General features: G+C 41.3%; 1 protein-coding gene across 1 annotated transcript in view; it reads left to right on the top strand.

Annotated features, from left to right (window-relative positions):
• Positions 1–21,483, top strand: part of LOC139452682 (serine/threonine-protein kinase 32B-like) — a 146,845-nt gene that overhangs the window by 106,365 nt on the left and 18,997 nt on the right. The window contains exon 3 of the mRNA XM_071234226.1: positions 16,132–16,457. Within this exon, the coding sequence (XP_071090327.1) occupies positions 16,132–16,457 (326 nt within the window). The remainder of the gene's footprint in view (positions 1–16,131; positions 16,458–21,483) is intronic.

Raw genomic sequence — 21,483 nt, 5'->3', positions numbered from 1 at the left:
CTTGCCGAGTATTGTTCTGGCGGAGGGTTGATTTGACGTAATGACACGGCCATGGGCCAGATGACTAGTCTGTTGGAGAATTTGTATGGGAGGATGAGAGGCAAGCTGTAGATGATCTCCGGGCATTGACAGGAGCAGGAAACACAGCTTTGGCACCTCGAAATACACGGCACTGCATTGGCGGGGATGAGGGGGAGGTGAGAGGTCACTCGGTAAGAAGCCCTGATCTGGATACACATAAGTCCATCACCAGTTCGCGTGGCCATCAACACGATCTGGCAGCAGTCATGACCCTAATGTAGATGTTCCATATCAAATTGCATACCTTATTCCTATTAACTATAAAATGATGCCTCAAGATCGACCGACCTGTTGTACGAACTATATTATGGATCATTTGCGGTTGTCAATGAAATCCAGCAATACCACTACAACACAACTACCTGAGGTATGTGGATATAAAACGTCAAGGCCAGAGATTAACCAGTGGATTCCACTGGGCGTAAAATACAATCTAGCGGGGAAAAGTATACGAATGTTTAATTGAAAATCAGAGATGTGCCCAGATGTTCGCCAAAAGGGTAAACATGTCATGCCCAACCAGTAGCACCCGCCACTCACATTGAATAAAAAAAACATCTGTTTGTTTCCTGACGCCGCACTTCTGCCATGCGACGGCGGCCTGTAAACAAACTAGACTAGCAAGTATCGTAATAGCACGTTTTTGTTGATCTGCTGATTTTGAATTAAATTTGGGCCCCGATGTGTTTGTTTGTTGTTTAACGCCGCACTCCAGCTATATGATGGCGGTCTGTAAATAATCGAGTCTGTACCAGACAATCCAGTGATTGGCATCATGCGCATCGATCTACGCCATTCGGATACGATGATATGTATCAACCAAGTCAGCGAGATTGACCACTCGATCCCGTTATTCGCCTTTTACGGCAAGCATGTGTTGCTGAAGACCTATTCTACCCCGGATCTTCACGAGTCACTTATACATGTCCAAATGGTAAAATACCTCACGGTATTTTCTGTGAATTCATCTCTAACTAATGTAGTTTATGGTTTTAATTTAGAGAAATTTGAGAACCACTTTGATGTGAATTAATAGCATTTTTTGATAACTTATACTTATATTAATATTAATTCATGAAATGTACAATGGCGGACCTTCCATCGATATATTGTTTTTTTAATTATGGGGCTGATCGCCTACATTACCGAATATTAACATACATTCGAGTACATCAATACTGGGAGTAATTATCTTCTACCTCCTGCTATCGTGGTAATTAACTTATAGACTTTATATTAGACTCTTAAAGTCATACGACAGATCTGGTGGTCCGCCTCAAACAGAATAATATAAGGCGGAGGAGCGTTTGTCAGTTCACGAATGTACAGCAACTGAAAAAAATGCGGGAATTATTACTCCCCAGAAATATAATGTCATGAGTCAATTGCAGTGAGTGAGTTTGGTTTTACGACGCTTTTAGCAATATACCAGCAATATCATGGCGGGGGACACCAGAAATGGGCTTCACACATTGTACCCATGTCGGGAATCGAACCCGGTCTTCGGCGTGACGAGTGAACGCTTTAACCACTAGGCTACCCGACCGCCCCGAGTCAATTGCAAGAGTGAGTGATTGAGTGAATGTTGGTGAACGACGCAGTTAGTAGTGTTCCAGCTATATCACGACGTCCTGTAAGTGCTGGAGCCTAGGGCCCATCTTCAATTGTGTCCCCGCGTAGAAATTGTTGCAAGAACTGCACGTGCATGACATGATGTCCGTTTTGGAAATCCCCCTTAAGGTAACGCTAAATGGAATAAGGTCATGACCATACAGTGAGTGAGTGAGTGAGTGAGTATGGTTTTACGCCGCTTTTAGCCATATTCCAGCAATATCACGACGGGGGACACCAGAAATGGGCTTCACACATTGAACCCATGTCGGGAATGGAACCCGGGTCTTCGGCGTGACGAGCGAACGCTTTAACCACTAGGCTACCCGACCGCCCCAATGGCAATACAGAGCCACATGGACAAATGACCTGTTTGTAAACACTGTGCATCCGTGGTGAACCCCCCGTAGATGATTCACCTGTGTAGATTAAAATATACAATGCGTTTTCTGAGCCATTAACGATAACTGGAATATTATCGAGACGTTTATTCCACAGGAGGCCATCGGCCCTTCACACACGTGGGTTGACAACGTGGCTTACTGGAGGAAGAGGGCAATACACGTTTTATGTTAATTCAGTTCACATTGTCCCAAAACATTGCGTGACATACGTGAACTGAAAGACTTCTCATTATACAGTAAACTACGGTTATAACGAACACGCTTATAACGAACTGACAGATATAACGAACATACTTTTTGGTCCCGACTACTTGCTGTAGTCATGCTGTATATGTACTTATAACGAACTACGGTTAAAACGAACTAAAGTTAGTAGTCCCTTTGAGTTCGTTATAACAGTAGTTTACTGTACATGGATCAGAGGAAGACATCAGCTCATTATATTTACAACGAGGACGATACACATACATCTTTTGACAACTATATTTTCCCTGATGGCACTATAAGCATTGCAAATCATAACAAACTGAAACTCATCTTCTCATCTTGCAGTTACATAGTTTACACACGCGCAGGTCTCATGGTTGCCGAATAAATCTTCCTGTTTCTATTTTTTTGTGTTTTTTAGCTACATCTAAAACGAACCAGGGCTTCTCTAAATTTGAAACAAATTCATATATATCCGAGCAAATGGTTTTAAAGGGCATAATTATTAAGAATGATGTATCGTGCAAGTCTGGCCGTCGATCCCAATTGCGTGGATCGATGCTCATGATATTACTCACTGGATTGTCTGGTCCAGACTCGATTATTTACAGACCGCCGTCATATAGCTAGAATATTGCTGAGTGCGACGTTAAACAACAAACCAACCAACCAACCGTATATTACCCTCACACGAAACGCAAATTCTGAGATAAAAGGTGAAGTATTATATGCAAAGTGTCTTTACTTTTGAAGCCCAATTAATTTTACCATTTCTACTGCGTAAAACATCCTATTATAATACCGTCTGACATATACTCTGGAATATACTGTGCCTACTCTCCATGAGTCATTCCTACGTGGTGCTCGTTATTAGAAATGATGGTCTTTGCTCTGGCGTTTGGCGTTTGCGCTCTGGCAACATGGGTTTTCAATTACTTGGCCTATAGTTCGTTAAACAATGGTTCCAGGCCGAAACCATGTGTGCTTATCCACGACATCTACATTGCTTGTACTCACTCAATAGGCATTTTGGTGTAAGCGGATTCCAGAAGTTTCACTGGAACATATACGTTAAGTGTAAGTCGGTGGTTAAGTTTTGTTTTCAATGCAGCACTAAACGACATTCAAGACAGCTTCATTGTGATTTCCACGCAATTGAGTCAAGGATTTTGTGGCGCCTTTTGACATTTAGAATTTCTAAGTTCATTAGTTTGGCGTTCTCATGGAAACTAGATTGTAATGATGTCAGTTTGGGTGGCTTCTGCAGCCCAACTAAATAGCGATGTGCATGCAACCACACACACACACGTGCATGCACGTCGCTATGTAAGTGCAATAATCATGGACGCAACGTTAAACCCCATTCCACCTCACCACCTTCGTTTAGTTCACCTGTCATGATGCGTTGTCCGTGGTCCAGTGAGCTTACACTGTTACGTCACACATTTTCCTAGTAACACGACCCTTGAAGTGGGACTGTGAGAGATTATTTCTCTTTCAACGTGATCACCGTTCGAATAGATACTAGAGCGCTAATGAGTCCATATAGAAGTCACTGTGTCTGTTTGCCCATTTCTCAACAACGTGAGCAAATCATCATGGCATTTGCAATAGATACATTCATATGTACTGTATTTTGATGTTTTTTCCTTCTATCCCCTTCTCACATATTCTATACACGTATCCTATGTTTATGCTTTAACGATATTGTCAAGCATGTCTTAGTGTATCCTTTAATCCTGTAGGTGCAATAGATATGAACTGTAACTATCTGATTCCTAAAGGTTACACACAACCAAATGTTTTCCCATAGACTTCTATAGTAACGTTATATTTAAAAAATAAAATAACTAAGCATTCAACAGCTATTACCTGTACGTGTGTGCACAGCTTGGCCTTAGAGCAGCAATAAAAAAAATAAAAAATGACTAGCTTAGCTAGCTCCTTTTCCGAGTACAGGAAGCGAAACACACCACCCCCAGTTTCGCACCTACTTGAAAAAAGCTGTGGTCACATTCAGCATAAGTCATCATGTTGAAAAAGACAGTACTAAATATGGAAAAACATGGTCAGTTTTAATAACTGGATGGATGTACATTTGAAAGACATAAAAATCTTACAGAATATCCTCCAATCACAGCCTGCAGATATCTCTCGATCTGCACTGATCCCTACGAAAACCGCACTGTCCAAACTGGTTCTGATTCGGTGTAGTAGAACCTAAAGCTATTCAGTTTTCTCACATTACTCAGATCTGAGTTTTAACATACAATGAACATGACCATGTGTCGAAACGCGTACAGTAAATTGAGTTACTTTTGTCTATTTTGACCATTCTGTCTCCCGATTGTCTCGTTTCATCACGTTACACCTGGGGGTATTACTAAAGCTTTCAAAACTTCACAAGGTTTGATGGTAGACATGTCGAGGCCATTTCCAAATTTGACACTGAAGTGACAAAATAATATCCGAATGTGTACCATATGTTTCCGGGTTTATTCATATGAACACTTGATTTGCCTTTGCATGTGTTTGTGACGGTGCCACCGGTTTGGCCGGATAAACTGACCGTTTCACAAATACAGGTAATCATCGTTACTGGATAGTGATTTATGAACAAAATGCATATGGTATGTTTGGAATCGTACGATGGAGATTTCTTGTGATTATGGAAAGGGATTTATTGCTTTTATTTTCTATATCGCTTTGATCTGTATATTATAAGATATGATACAAAATCATATGAGCTTCATGATTCGTGGCTCTAGTTTTTGGTTTATGTTATTGTTTTTTTTCGGAAAACATACTCGAAGTGGTACCTCCTGCAATGCAGAACGTATTGGGGGAGTCGTTGGTCGACTTCATCCGACGTCGCCTTGTTCAACGTTTCGGTGATAGGGTAGAGCAGTGGTTATAGCCTTGGCCCGAATTCGATTCCACACATGGGTACAATTTGTGAGGCCGCTACCTGGTACCCCCGGCGTGATACAGCTGGGAAATATATAACGTCAACGACAGAGAATGATCTGTCTAGGTTATCTGATTCCTTTTGGCGTAAACGGCAAACTGGTGTTGAAAATGATATATATGGACCAGTGATGACACAAATGTTCGCGAAAAGGATAAGAATAAATGTATTGATCTTTTACTCAGTCTGTCATTACACCGGTATATATACTATGAGGTGATCGAACATTTCATCTCCAGAAATGTCAAGTTGTGAATCGTGTTTAATGATATAAATGTCAACGTTTAGATGATATTTAACTTTAGTATACACCAGCCTTAGACGGCAGCACGCCTTCTTGGGTCAATTGTGTCCAAACTAGTCATACAGACAACCTATTGACCTATAGGATTCTTATTGTCAGTCGGCTCTTTGTCAGTCCCTCGAGATAGACGTGAGTCAGTGTCATTTTCTAAAATAATCAAAGAAGTTATGTATTTATATCTTTCGTCGGAACGCACAAATTTTACATTGTGGAGAACCGGCACCAGAGACATATTCCATCGGGCGTAAAAGCTAAAATAGCGGCGAAAATTATATATGGATAATTGTAAATCAGTGATAACACCGGGAAAAGGAATTGGGAAGACACTTAGAAATAATTATGAAAACCACCGGGTGTTGTTGGAAGGCTCAATGTAAGAAAACGTTCATTTAGAGGTTATCAGAGCTTGTTTCGCGAACACCTGGTGTCATCGCTGGATTTCAGTGGTCTACTACTTCAGTGGTTCACTACTTGTGAAGATGGACTCCTTTGGTTGGTTGGTTGGTTGTTTTAACGCCGCACTCATCAATAATCATGCAATATGACGGCGGTCTGTGAATAATCGAGTCTGGACCAGACAATCCAGTGATTAATATCATGAGAACCGATCACGCAATTGGGATAGGATGACATGCATCCACCAAGTCAGCGAGCCTGACCACCCGATCCCGTTAGTCGCCTTTTACGACAAGCATAATCGCCTTTTACGGAAAGCATGGGTTTCTGAAGACCTATTCTAACCCGGATCTTCACGGGTCTGGACTCCTATGAATCGTACAGTTTATAGTACAATCGTCCCGAGTAAATATAAAACGTCAACGCAAAAGAATAATCAGTGTTGATTATCTTCCGAGACATATTCCTTCGGGCGTTAAAGCTAATAGCGGTGAAAATTATTTATGCATAATTGTAAATCAGTGATGACACCAGGTGTTCGCGAAAAGGAATTGGGAAGACACTTAGAAATAATTATGAAAACCACCGGGTGTTGTTGGAAGGCTCAATGTAAGAAAACGTTCATTTAGAGGTTATCACAGCGTGTTTCGCGAACACCTGGTGTCATCGCTGGATTTCAGTGGTCTATTCGTGTAATTTCCATCGCTATTTTGCCTTTTGCCCCCGGTTGTCAGGGAAGATGGTCGAGATGACGGTTGGCGTTGACGTTTAATGTGTTCTACTATTTGAACAGGAGTAGAACTGTAAGGTGTATTCTTAGAAGCTGTTAGTAAAGGCAGTTCAGACAAATGAACTAATCACCATGGTTCACAGAACCGCTCACATTTCCGTATTTTCCCAAAGTTCCAAAAGTTTATTTAGGAAAATAAATGCAAATGATTGAAAAACAATGTCAAGCTGTCAGTCTTATCAATAATATTATGTCTGATAACCTTCAAAAGACTATTTTAAAGATTTCCGTAATTTAAAATTTGCCATTTCGATTTGTTCAAAAAGGAACCTTACCTTGTCCTTTTTCAGGAGGCTGCACCTAATTCGACGGATGTTATATAAAGCATGGCATATTGTCAGAGTCTCTAGCATTTTCAAATGGATATTTTTTTATTTTTTAAATGGGGCTTATTATGGTGCTATACTCCCACAAATATGTAGAATGTTATTTCACTTCTTTTCAGGCAATTCAAGCTGCCATCTGTTTTTTTTGCAGTTGGTCAATATTTGGTAAAACATCTCGTTTATTATCTTTCCCTGCGTTTCTATTTCTTCGTTTACGGATTTTTTTTGTCTGTGAAAAGCCCTTGTCGATAGGTTTAAAAAATAACTGAAGAAAACATTTTGTAGAAGATTAACTGAATCTGTTGGCATTTGTTCACTGATCACTTTTTTTAAGATCGTCTAGTCCCGTGGTTTAACATTTTGTTTGCACATTATAAATGCTGAAAAACCAGGATGGCATTCTGAGGACTAAAAAAATAACGCTTTTAAGATTTTTCTTCCATTTTAAATGTTTTTAGGTGTGGCGTATCAGGAAACCATTTTCTATTTTTCTCATTGTTGTTGTTTTTTGTTTTGTTATTTTAAAAAAGTACGTCGTATATCGATAAAAGTTTATCCCAAAGCATTGTCCACTGACCAGATTCATGGTTTACGGATAACAGGTTCAACACGTTTGAGGGGCGGGTGTTACCTATTGAGCAGGACAAACTTACCGTCTTAGGGAATACCAGGTGTTATCACTGATTTTCAGTGATCCATTCATTTAATTTTCACCTCTATTTTGCCTTTTACTCCCAATGGAATCTGTTTCGGCAGATAATCGAGGCTGGTGATTCTCTGGCATTGATATTTTATGTTAATAGATGAATCTTACGTTCATTGCAAAATGTTTAATAAATACTGATTCCGAATATTTGCATACTAAAACACTGTTGAGGAACAGTGAAATTAGCAACTCAAAAAGAGCATTTTTCTGAATTTCACAACACGAAAATTCCAGTCTTAACACAAAAGAACATACCATGTAACTGAAACATCAATACTGACTACATGTAAGCCTCACTGGCCAGAACAGGTCTGGGGTTTATTATCCTAATGATTTCAGGATAACCACTCATTAATACCTATTCTATCACGGTTGGAGGCGAGATCAAAGGAAGCGCCCATCATCTAATACGCAACAGATGATGCCTAGACGTAGTTTGTTACTGGGGTAGGAAAGAAGAATGTAATATACACTGTCGGCCACGGCAAGTGCCAACCCACAGGATGGAGGCTAGTGTTGCTGCGTGACAGAAGACTGAGTAGGCCCGTCAACAGGGTGGGAAACTACTACTGGTTGTGGGGGTGGCTGAAAAGTTCCGAGCCTAACAACGAACGATGTATAGTACGCCATTTAATGCCGCTTTTAACAGTATTCCAGTTACATCACGGCGTGTCAGCTTAATGTGGGAGGAAAGCCCGAAGTAATGCAGGTTTCAGACGTTTACCACTTCGGTGAAATCCACGAGCTCGGGGATGGTGCTGAGAAACCTAGAAACATAATCGTGGCGAACCGGGATTCGAACCCACAATCATAGGTTTCTGGGACGCAACTCTGGACAGCGAATCGCGGCGCCTTAGACGACATGAGAAATATGGTGAAACAATAGATATTCTGTTCTTAAACTGAATATGAATCGAAAGTAGGTTTTAATATTCTTTTGATAGAGGATGGTTTAAGCGAGGATTCAGAAATGTTTATAGGTAATAAAGGCATGGTTATATTATGAGCAGTTCTAAGGTTGTGAGTTATGTGTGACCCGACAGTGGGGTACGTTCAGATAAGGGCACCCAAGAAGTTTCCAATTATAAATGTTTAACAGAAGTATAGCTTGGTAAACCAGTTACTCTTCTTGCTATAAACATATAGATCTTGACCTGATGACGACAATGTAACACCCAGTGTTTGTGTGTTTTAACATTTTCAATATTCCAAAAGTATTTCAGAGTTCGATGCAGCTCTTTTGTGGATAAAGAATCGATTTTGTTTAACCGGAATTATAAATATAAAACGCCAACGAAAGAGAATAACCAGTCGCGATTATCTGCTGCAACTGATTCCACTTGGCGTACAAGGTCAAATTGTAGTTGAAATTATATGAACACCAGGTCTTCGCGAAAAGGGTAAGCATGACCAACCCTACCGGCAGTACAGGTTTCTCCGGCAGTTTTCATGAACATGCAAGTGTTAGGTTGTTGTCCCACGCCGCACTGCAGTGCTGCCGCCATACGACGAAGAATTGGCCATTTGTTAATTGTGTTTAAATTGCCAGTCATAGTAGTTTCTATATGTTCAGTGTTATGATATGATATTCCCAAGGATAATAGCAAATAATCTCGTTAAACATTACAATGTATCAGTTATATCATTCATATACATAAGAAACAGGAACGGGCCCAACACCGATCCCTGTGGTACACCAGCTTTGAACAGTTCGGCATTAGATAATATGCCATTTAAAAGACAGCTCATTGTTTATGAAGGTGATATATAGCCCTTATTTGTATAGGTCATGCAGAGCATTACTAAAAAACCCCATGACGACTCCGCATTTATGAGAGCTCACCAGTAACTCAGCATTGTCAGATGTGGTTTTAACGTTGCTTTGAACAGCATTTTCGTTATACATGTACGCCTGCGTGCCAGCTTCATGTTACAGGAAAGCCCGAAGTGATGCATGTCTTAGACGTTTACCACTTTGATGAAACTTGTCAAAGCAGCTGATATTGTAGTCAAGACAAATCCTTGGATGCTGGGACGCCTAAGGTACGCAACTCTACTCAACGAATTGCGGAGCCCATTATAACATCTATCTAAGGTCCGTGTCCCGAACTGTATTTAATTTTACATTTACACCTTCCCGATGTGAAGTCCGTACGTGTCTCATGTCGCATGCAAGGTGGCGTCGACCAGGACGCTGGTGTAGAATTAATCCTAATGCTTTATATTACAACATCATTATTTACCTTCGACTCCCCATAACTATTGCAACGGATGCCTTTAGGCTTTACTTCCGGGGGAAGTTTTTGATTGGTATTCCTTCTGGTATAAAAGTATTCGTGTTAGTGAACACGTTTATTGTTCATAGTTTAATAGTTCACTCTTTTTGACATTCTGTTAGCCTTATGCCTTCTGAATTCTATGGGTGACGTCACAACAGGGGATATTCCATCCGTACGAGAACCCGCTTCCGTTTGGCCTAGCATCCAAACAATAGATGGGATGCGGGTCTAGTATAAATAAAGGGGAGTGAAAAGTGATAAGCCCAAATTATTTTGTAATGATCTGTGATGTAAATCAAATTCCCGAAAAGATAATAAAGCATGATGATGATGATGATGATGATGATGATGACCGAGGCGGGTGTCAGAGAATAGAGCAGGCTTCCTAAACTGATGAAATAATATCCTGTACGTGATGATCACAACCCATGAATTTAACTGCCCCTTAAACTTGCGTTGCTTTCTATTTTTGAATTTAATGGTCTACATACTCCAAAAGGTCTTACACGTGAGTCTCTTGAAAAATCGGAACTGACAGCTGAAATGAAGAGGCATCTGCTTGGAATGGGCCATATCAGTATGATGTGTATAATTTTGAAGTAATATTGCCATGATGTAACGTACTTGAAGTTGAACGTCTACGAACATGACTATTCAAGGGACAACTAATGATATCAGTTAACTCCACCAGTTTTAACAGAAGTATAATTGACAGCAGGGTCGACATGTATGCACGTCGAGTAGCGCAAAGATCTAGCTCGGTGGGTGCGGAGAAACAGATCCCGGAATGTCCTCACTTTGTAGAGAGCCCAGGGCTGAGCTCCCTGGCACTGGGGGATTGTGTCGCTGCTACATTGTGTGACTTTTAAACCGTCAGCACTTCTTGGTAACTTCTTCCTTTAACATTTTGTATAACTTTAAAAGACTTTGGAAGCTGGTAATTGAAAAATAAGTGCAAATATTGACATGCGTCTCTACTGGAGTACTACTAATGTCTTCCTTTACTATACTGCAGAGTATGCTATATATTAACTTGTCAAGAATTTCAACAGTGGGTACTGGAAAGGTTCCTGCAAAGTTGACACATCACTATCCAAAGAGTCAATAAGCGTACGTTGAAACACATTAAAGATCCTGGTTAGACATGGTTGTCGGAAGAGGAGACGAAAGGGATCGGAGTAAAGACTCGCTGGATTGTCAGGTCCAGACTCGATTATTACAGATCGCCGTCATGTAGCTGGAAACAACAAACAAAGAACGTGTAGGCTGAATGAGCAATATTGAGTTATCGTAGATAATCAGATCATCCCTGAATATTAAGAAAGGGTGAGTGAGTGAGTATGACTTAATGCCGCTTTTAGCAATATTCCAGCAATATCACGGCGGGGGACACCAGAAACGGGCTTCACACTGTGTACCAATGTGAGGAATCGAACTCGGGTCTTCGGCGTGACGAGCAAACGCTTTAACCACCAGGCTACCCCATCGCCCCGAATGGGTGTGTGAACACCGTCAGCCACAATCATACATTGTAACCATCCAATCCTCATTTAAGTCCACCCTTACAAGCACTAACGGCTAGACACCTAGTCTTCCGCTGAATTAACACAGCGTGAATGTTTACAGCATCATAGGTGACAGATGTGACGCCAAAGTTATACAAACATATGACGATATATGTACCTGTTCACTTGAACAGGGGGCACGGGTGGCCTGGTCGTCTAAGACGCCGCGATTCGCTGTGCAGAGTTGCGTCCCTTGGGCACGCCAGAAAGCTATGATTTTGGTTCGAATCCGGCTCTCCCCGATTATGTTTCTAGGTTTGTCAGCACCATACCCGTGGGTTTCACCGAAGTGGTAAACGTCTGAGACCTGCATCACTTCGGGCTTTCCTCCCATATTAAGCTGACATGCCATGACGTAACTGGAATACTATTAAAAGCGGCGTTCAACACTACTCACTCACTCACTCATCTGAACATAGAGAAACTGTGACGATATCCAATCTAGTTGACGAAGTCCAAAAGCAACAGGATTCTGACTGGCGAGGTAATTTAGGATGTCATAAAGAAGTTACGGTGCATTATTTTCCAAGTACGAGTTCGAATCCCATTTTGCCCCATTACGAACCTTACTTTGTCAGCAAGCCCGTGTTGGTGGCGGACGTGTGCGTCTCGTACCGCTTTGAGCGTTCCTCCTCCATTAAGCTAAAAACAACATGGTGTAAGTGCAACACTGCAACGCGGCATGAAAACGCACTTATTTGAGGGAGAAATGTGCTTCGCTGGCTTTTTAATAACAGTTTTCTGTTGATGGTTTGATGAAATTGCAATGTGCCATTATACTCTGCTGACTAATTGGGAAATCCATACAGCTTTATCACCGTAGCCTATAACTGTCAAACGCGAAGGCGTTATTATGGCAAACAGATCAAATAAGGTTCTGAATTTATTAGGTATCGATCAGCCTGAAGGACGTCAAGACATGCTTATGAGTTCGTTATGCCATCTACCTGATAAAGGGAATGAGTGAGGGACGCGGGGGATATCCGTTGGGCATCGATGTATTTCAGCTCACAGTAGCTTGGAGATCGTGAGTTTACAGAAAATGACGTGAGGTATTTCAGCATTTGGACAGGTACATGTAACCCGTGAAGATTCCTGGGTAGAAAAGGTCTTCAGCAACCCATGCTTGCCGTAAAAGGCGACCATGCTTGTCCTAAGAGGCGACTAACGGGATCGGGTGGTCAGGCTCGATGACTTGGTTGATGCATGTCATCCATCCCAATGGCGTGGGTCGATGCTCATGATGTCAATCACTGGATTGTCTGGTCCAGACTCGATTATTTACAGACCGCCGTCATATAGCTGGACTATTGCTGAGTGCGGCGTTAAAGAACCAACCGACCAAATTTTGCGCAGATCGATGCTCATTATGTCAGTCACTAGATTGTTTGGTCCTGACTCGATTATTTACAGACCGCCGTCATATATCAGAAAGTTTGCTGAGCAACAAACAACAACGATGGGTTGATGTTAGTGATGAGGTTAAGGTCAGACACTCATGATTGTAAAGAGGACATTACAAAGGTACACGTGTACTGAGTGTTCGTTGTGAGTCATATGACAATTATTTCTCTGAATTTGGATGAAAATGAAATTTTAGAAGAATTTGTAACACCATGGTCGTTTTTTTGGAATATGCCACGATGTGTGTCACATTTCTTTAGGAGTTCACAAAGCATGTAAATTTGAGCCAGCATTGGGGACCGACCATTTCATATTGGGAGGGGGATTGTTTCGGAAATATAAATTCTCGCAGAAAAATATTATGCTTCAGACTGTTAAAAAAGGAATTCGCCTGGCGCAAACTAAAGTTACCATTTACTTTATGTAAAATTGTAAGGTCAGGTTCAGCTAAGTGGCGCTCTGGTAGCCTAGTGGTTAAAGCGTTCGCTCGTCACGCCGAAGACCCGGGTTCGATTCCCGAAATGGGTACAATGTGTGAAGCTCATTTCTGGTGTCCCCCGCCGTGATATTGCTGGAATATTGCTAAAAGCAGCGTAAAACCATACTCACTCACTCACTCACTCACCCAGGTTCAGCTAACTTGAATGACCCTTTACCACCAAGAAATGCCAACTTTGGTCACCATGGTATTAGACATAGAAACAATACTGTACAATGCTTAACACACTGCCACTTACCAACACTCTTTTATACCAGAGACGCTCTAGCTTCAGCTGTATGCAATAACCTTTCTGCTATGTAGACTTTCTGCTCCACTTTCTTCTTTCATGTATAGTATTACACCAGAAATACATTTTTCACCTTGTTGTTTTATGTTTAGGGTTAGAATAACAAATGTGCTTCATACTCATTTAAGACGTTGTTGTAGTTCTTCTAATGCTGACATGAAATCATTTTTTTTGTATTTGTCGGAAGATTTATCATGTGTATGTGTAAATCACTTTGTTTGATGCCCTAGATATAATGCCATTTGAACTTTAGTGAGCCACCCTATATTGTAAGTTAGAGGTCATTTTTCGATCCAGACTTTTCTTTGCAGTATTAACATGTAGTTTGTCTTCCAAATAGTTAACTTTGATTATTCAACATGTATATTTAGTGCAATTTATGCTCAATGACATCAGTGTTATTTTTTATGTTCAACTTTTTAAAACATCTCTCGGTAATTATTGTACACTGTCAGTATTAATTACTACAAAGGGAGGGGGACATATTTTTTTCTTTTGGGTGGGTTCCAGTCGGCGTCGGCGTTACTGTGGGCGTTCCCATACTATTCCGAGCCGTAACTTGAAATCCGTGCAGTGTTTTTCAACGAAACTTGGCATATGCTTATCTGCCTAACTGATGCCTTTTGTTATTTTAAAGTTTTTTAAAAATCATTTCGTTTCCATGGAAACAATTTCGAATTAGTCTCAAACAAGGGTATGGGTCGTTTCTTGGCCATAACTGGGAAAACTTTAACATTTTTCAACGAAACTTGGCATATACATTGCTCATCATTTTAACTGGTACCTTTTGAAAATATTGTTTTGTTACGTTTCCATTGAAACAATTTGGACGCAGTCTAAAAAACTCTAGGCTATGTTTTTTTTGTATGAAACTGTACATGTGCAATGACAACATGCTCCAAATATTTTTCAATTATTTGTTTAGAAATTTCTTGTGTTTCCATTGAAACAATTTGGACGCAGTCTAAAAAACTCTAGGCTATGTTATTTTTGTATGAAACTATACATGTGCAATGACAACATGCTCCAAATATTTTTCAATTATTTGTTTAGAAATGTCTTGTGTTTCTATGGAAACTATTTGGACTTAGTCTCAAACAAGTTTCGCCGAAACTGTACTGCTAATGCATATTTCCAGGCTAAAATTCACGAGTATGCATTGATCATCAGCTGAATTGTTTTTCGGACATGCACACACATTTATAGTCACAACTTGAACTGAGGCGGTCGGGTAGCCTAGTGGTTAAAGCGTTCGCTCGTCACGCCGAAGACCCGGGTTCGGATCCCGACATGGCTACAATGTGTGAAGTCCATTTCTGGTGTCCCCCGCCGTGATATTGCTGGAATATTGCTAAAAGCGGCGTAAAACCATACTCACTCACTCACTCACTCACTCACAACATGAACTAATGTATCAAAAACAGGATGGGGGAAACATATGAGTAAAAACACATTCTAGTTTATGTATTTTATGATATATTCTGTATATGTTACTATTTCTACGGAAGTATTTCACTGTATTATATATCTACCTTATATATTCCAGAGTTCAATATCCACAATATTGTAACACACAATTAGGAATGTTCGTGCCTGTAAAATGTTTTTGCAAGATACAAAGCAGTAAACTTTGAAAATTTCTAAACTCTTAGAGAAAAACGTAGCACCTGTTTACGATTTTTCGTTTTTTATTGTAGTGACATGAAATGTTTGGTGATTGGTGAATTGCGAAAAGACGGCATTCAAATTGTTTAAAACGCGACATTGCGACCGTCCTTAAAGTTACGTTACAGTACAAAGAACTTAAGGGGGGCACGGGTGGCCCTGTCGTCCAAGCTTTTAAGGCGCCGCAATTCACTGTGCAGAGTTATGTCTCTTGGGCACGCCGGAAACCTATGATTGTGGGTTCGAATCCCGCCCCGATAATGTCTCTAGGTTTGTCAGCACCATACCCATGCTCGTGGGTTTCACCGAAGTGGTAAACGTCTGAGACCTGCATCACTTCGGGCTTTCCTCCCACATTAAGCTGACACGCCGTGATAAGACTGGAATACTGTTAAAAGCGGCGTTAAACACTACTCACTCACTCACTCACTCACTCATCATAACAATAGGACACTGTGACGATATCCAGTCTAGTTGACGAAGTCCAAAAGCAACAGGATTTTGACTGGCGAGGTGGCGGCATTAAACCCAAATCACTCACTCACAAAGAACTTTCAGGTCACGCATTATGTACTTGGTGAGCTACAGTACCTAGACACTTTTACATGTTTCTGATACTGACATGGATCTGTTCCAGGTATGCATCGTCCAGAAGAAGGATACCAAGAAGATGTTCGCTATGAAATACATGAACAAGAACATGTGCGTGAGGAAGGACGCCATCTTGAACGTGTTGCGTGAGGTGGAAATCATGAGGACATTGGACCACCCGTTCCTGGTGAACCTGTGGTTCACCTTCGAGGACGAGGAGGACATGTTCGTGGTGGTGGACCTCCTGTTGGGAGGCGACCTCAGGTACCACATGCAACAGGAAGTGGACTTCACCGACACTCACGTCAAACTGTATCTGTGTGAGATAGCTCTAGCACTGGATTACCTCAGGAGTCGGAACATAGTACACAGGTGAGATCATTGATGTTTCCATGTGTGAATGAGTCTTATCGCCACATGAGTGAGTTGGGGTTGAGTTTGAAAGAGATGGGTGGAAGGCAGTCGCTTTCAAGATTACATGTTCATGTGTCTGTGTGTTTGGTCGCTCGTACTGGTCTGGATTAGTGCCTATTAGTAGTAGTACCCCACTGAGATACCATGCTGCAGTTTAACGTGAATACCCCACTCAGACACAGTATACTGACTCCCGGCCAACCAGGGATTTAATTATCATCTTAACGCCGAGCACAAGGCAGGGTAACACCATGTACCATATTTTAACCGTTGCACATTTGGTGTGACATGGCCGGGGATTGAACCCCTGTCTCTGGGCAGACGCTCTATCCACTAGACCATGGGGAGGTCGGATGAGAGTTAGTGAGTGAGTGGGTGAGTGAGTGAGTGAGTGAGTTAGTGTGTTTCATGCTGTTTCAGACATTTATTCGTGACCTCAAAGTGTGCGCAATGTGATCTTCATTTTTAGCTAAAAACCAGAGGCTATTCCACTGATTGTAGGTTATATTGAGTGACATGTGTAAAATATTGATATAATATCATTGTGGTAGTAATATGGAATCTATCATACGTTCAAATATCAAACATATTTTGTATATTAAACAACTATAATCATATTATCATATAACAGTAACGATTATATGGTATCCTGTGCTCAGTGACAATATATATTTTCTGATAGTACGACACAATGATAGTTGCACAAATTCAAGAGCATCTGTCATAAAGATATTAGAGATGACAGTTTCAAGATGCTGTAATTACATACAGGCTCAAGAGAAGACCACTGCCAACATAGTACGATAAAATGATGAGCTGAACTTCTCAAGTCGACAATTTGACTTTGAATGTAAAATATTTACACATCACGATCATCGTTACGGAGCTATTGAGGACATTCTTCATGTAAGTCGTAAACGTCACATCCGGCTCTATGAACTACTTCTTCAGGGTGCGCCACCACAAGCCATTGAACAAAGATACAACCAAATTAATGGCACAAAGTCCTTAATTCGATGTTCCACACGATGACTGATACCAAGAATTGGTCTCACGTTGTTTTCCGATGGAGGGAGTATTGGCATATCGAGACATCGCCTTCATCTCCACGACCACCCCCGCCCCGCTGCACTGGTAGTTGGTTGTAATATGGGAAACGCCAAGTCACATTTTCCTGACCTGCGGATGTGACATTCTTGTTGTATTGCTTTCGTTTATTACTTGTCTGAGAATTCAGTGTTGAACAAGTTTCCAAACGCCATGGTCATGCCATAGGTTCTAACCTTTCTTAACGCGTTCTGCACTTCATTTGTACATGTCCTTGTCCGGTATGATGCGTGCAACCATTTAGACATGTCCTTGTCCGGTATGATGCGTGTAACCATTTAGACATGTCCTTGTTAGGTATGATGCGTGCAACCATTTAGACATGTCCTTGTTAGGTATGATGCGTGCAACCATTTAGACATGTCGATGTCAGGTATGATGCGTGCACCCATTTAGACATGTCCGTGTTAGGTATGATGCGTGCAACCATTTAGACATGTCGATGTCAGGTATGATGCGTGCAACCATTTAGACATGTCGATGTCAGGTATGATGCGTGCACCCATTTAGACATGTCCTTGTTAGGTATGATGCGTGCAACCATTTAGACATGTCGATGTCAGGTATGATGCGTGCAACCATTTAGACATGTCCTTGTTAGGTATGATGCGTGCACCCATTTAGACATGTCCTTGTTAGGTATGATGCGTGCAACCATTTAGACATGTCGATGTCAGGTATGATGCGTGCAACCATTTAGACATGTCCTTGTTAGGTATGATGCGTGCAACCATTTAGACATGTCGATGTCAGGTATGATGCGTGCAACCATTTAGACATGTCGATGTCAGGTATGATGCGTGCACCCATTTAGACATGTCCTTGTTAGGTATGATGCGTGCAACCATTTAGACATGTCGATGTCAGGTATGATGCGTGCAACCATTTAGACATGTCCTTGTTAGGTATGATGCGTGCAACCATTTAGACATGTCGATGTCAGGTATGATGCGTGCACCCATTTAGACATGTCCTTGTTAGGTATGATGCGTGCAACCATTTAGACATGTCGATGTCAGGTATGATGCGTGCAACCATTTAGACATGTCCTTGTTAGGTATGATGCGTGCAACCATTTAGACATGTCGATGTCAGGTATGATGCGTGCACCCATTTAGACATGCCCTTGTCAGGTGTGATGCGTGCAACCATTTAGACATGTACTTGTCAGGTATGACACGTGCAACCTTTTGGGCGTGTCCCTGTCAAGTTTGATGCGTGCACCCATTCAGACATGTACTTGTGAGGAATGACGCGGGCAACCGTTTTGACACATGCAGGTGTAACGTTTGCACTATTTTGACATGTTCTGCAATCTGGTGTGGTGCGTGCGACCATTCAGACATATTTTTCAAATCAGGTGGGACGCGGACACGTTCCTCGCTACATGACCCATGCCACCATTTTGACCTGTTATTTGTTCGGGGATCACCGCAGACAGGCACGGAGTTACAGGCAGGACATGACACGCAGTGATTCGTGACGGAGGACCAAAGTTTGCTCTTTTGTAAATTTCATTTTCTAACCGTTGCAGTACGTGACAGAGAATCTACTTGTATGTGACACTGGCTTGTAAATTGAACCTTGATCATTGGATCGATCAATTATTTGCTATAGTGCTGTTCACCGTTACTGTTGCTGTTTAGCTTCAAAAACGAAGATTAACGCTGACGCTTGTTGGAATCATATCTCTCTAAGAAAATAAAGGGCAGCTCGTTAGTGTCATAAATCTTCCCCCACAATTGTCGTAAATATTAATCAGGCTCCATTCACTGACATTTGATAGAAGGCACGATTTTGAGAAGATGAGATGCAGAAAATGCCTTTAAAAATGTGTAACTATAACCAGTCTTCAAATGCATTTAATTGCAAACCGATACTGTTTTCTTGGCCTCTGAGTCGTGCTTTTTTGTTTGATATCTCATTTGTCTTGTAAAGCGATCCACCATGAAACGAGATTTCCACGATGCCGCCGACCATTATTCTATCCGTACAGTAGTTTTACACAAATGGGATATGAATAAAAATTACCATTTTTAAACCATTTGGTTGCCTTTGTTACTATGGATACACATCGTTAGCTTTCTCTAATGCGTAGTGTATGGCGCAACAGATTCGGGACCAAGGATGGGGATCGCTCTTGTATAACTGGCAACGTGAAGTGCTGCAAGCGGTTCGAGTCAACGCAAATGCTGTCTTTTCTGTTGACTGCCTTCGGATACCGACAATAAATTGATGAAATTTAGGTTAAGTCGATGATGAGGTGTCTCAAATGAGCAGTCTACAGAAATAGTATTGATGAAAGCGTTCGGGGTTGTGCCTTGCAGATCCAAAGGTACGATCGACCGTATTGTATAAAAACCAACAGGCTGTTATGGACAAACCGATTTTCGTGCACACACTTCGGATATGATTAATGCGTCTGCAAAAAAGATGTCTATTTGTTCTATAGACTTGTTGAAAGACATTCGTTTCAGGAAAGCCCATCAGCTGGTTAAAACATCCATCATGATATTAAGCTCTTGACCAATTGTCTTCACAATGGAAATGTCAGACTTTCTATCAAAATTCATGTTCTTTAATGTCGATTACAAGCTTCAAGCAGAAAGTTAAGGGCCGTTTAACCGATCGAGATTGTCAATAAAGATCCAACGAACGTACGACATACATGCATAATTTGTAGTGCCACTGAAATAGGAGGGTCATCGCGACCGTGACCGGCGCTCGGCACTTAGGGAATAAAGCAAGAACAGGACTGCTCGTAGTCAGCATAATGTGTCTCCGTTTAGGTACCCATGTTATGTCAGTTGCCTAACACTAAAACAGTCTAGACTAATAAAAGCAGCCACACACACACGTGTTTGGACGTCGCTGAATAAGTGCAACAATCTTGAACGCGATGGTAAACCCCATTTCACCTCACCTCACCTCACCTCACCTCACCTGTTCGAGTTACTGTTACCAATGAATGTGTAAGAATGCTATTTTTATTTACTGATACATTGCATGCCTGGGAATGTGGAGTTATTGGTGTTAGATGTCGGCATAGACAGAATATGGAACTATGCAGGTATATTATTAAACAGAATATGGGACTATTCAAATGTCAGTTGCGACAGAATGTCAGGTGTCTCAGATGTCGGTTAGACAGAATATGGAACTATTCAGGTGTCAGTTAAGACAGATCTAGAATGCGGACTATTCAGGTGTAAGTTAAGACAAAATGTGGACTATTCAGTTGTCAGTTAAGACAGAATGTGGACTATTCAGGTGTCAGTTAAGACAGAATGTGGACTATTCAGGTGTAAGTTAAGACAGAATGCGGACTATTCGGGTGTCCGTTAAGACAGAATGCGGACTATTCAGGTGTCAGTTAAGACAGAATGCGGACTATTCAGGTGTCAGTTAAGACAGAATGTGGACTATTCAGGTGTGAGTTAAGACAGAATGCGGATTGTTCAGGTGTCAGTTAAGACAGAATGCGGACTATTCAGGTGTCAGTTAAGACAGAATACGGACTATTCAGGTGTCAGTTAAGACAGAATGTGGACTATTCAGGTGTCAGTTAAGACAGAATGTGGACTATTCAGGTGTCAGTTAAGACAAAATGCGGACTATTCAGGTGTAAGTTAAGACAGAATGCGGACTATTCAGGTGTCAGTTAAGACAGAATGCGGATTATTCAGGTGTCAGTTAAGACAGAATGTGGACTATTCAGGTGTCAGTTAAGACAGAATGTGGACTATTCAGGTGTCAGTTAAGACAGAATGCGGATTATTCAGGTGTCAGTTAAGACAGAATGCGGACTATTCAGGTGTCAGTTAAGACAGAATGCGGACTATTCAGGTGTCAGTAGTGTAAAGCGAATGTGGTCTAT

Source organism: Haliotis cracherodii, unplaced genomic scaffold, assembly GCF_022045235.1.
Source record: "Haliotis cracherodii isolate W230 unplaced genomic scaffold, xgHalCrac1.p SCAF_9, whole genome shotgun sequence".
In the NCBI taxonomy this organism is placed as follows: domain Eukaryota; kingdom Metazoa; phylum Mollusca; class Gastropoda; order Lepetellida; family Haliotidae; genus Haliotis; species Haliotis cracherodii.
This window is presented reverse-complemented; position numbering and strand designations above follow the sequence as displayed.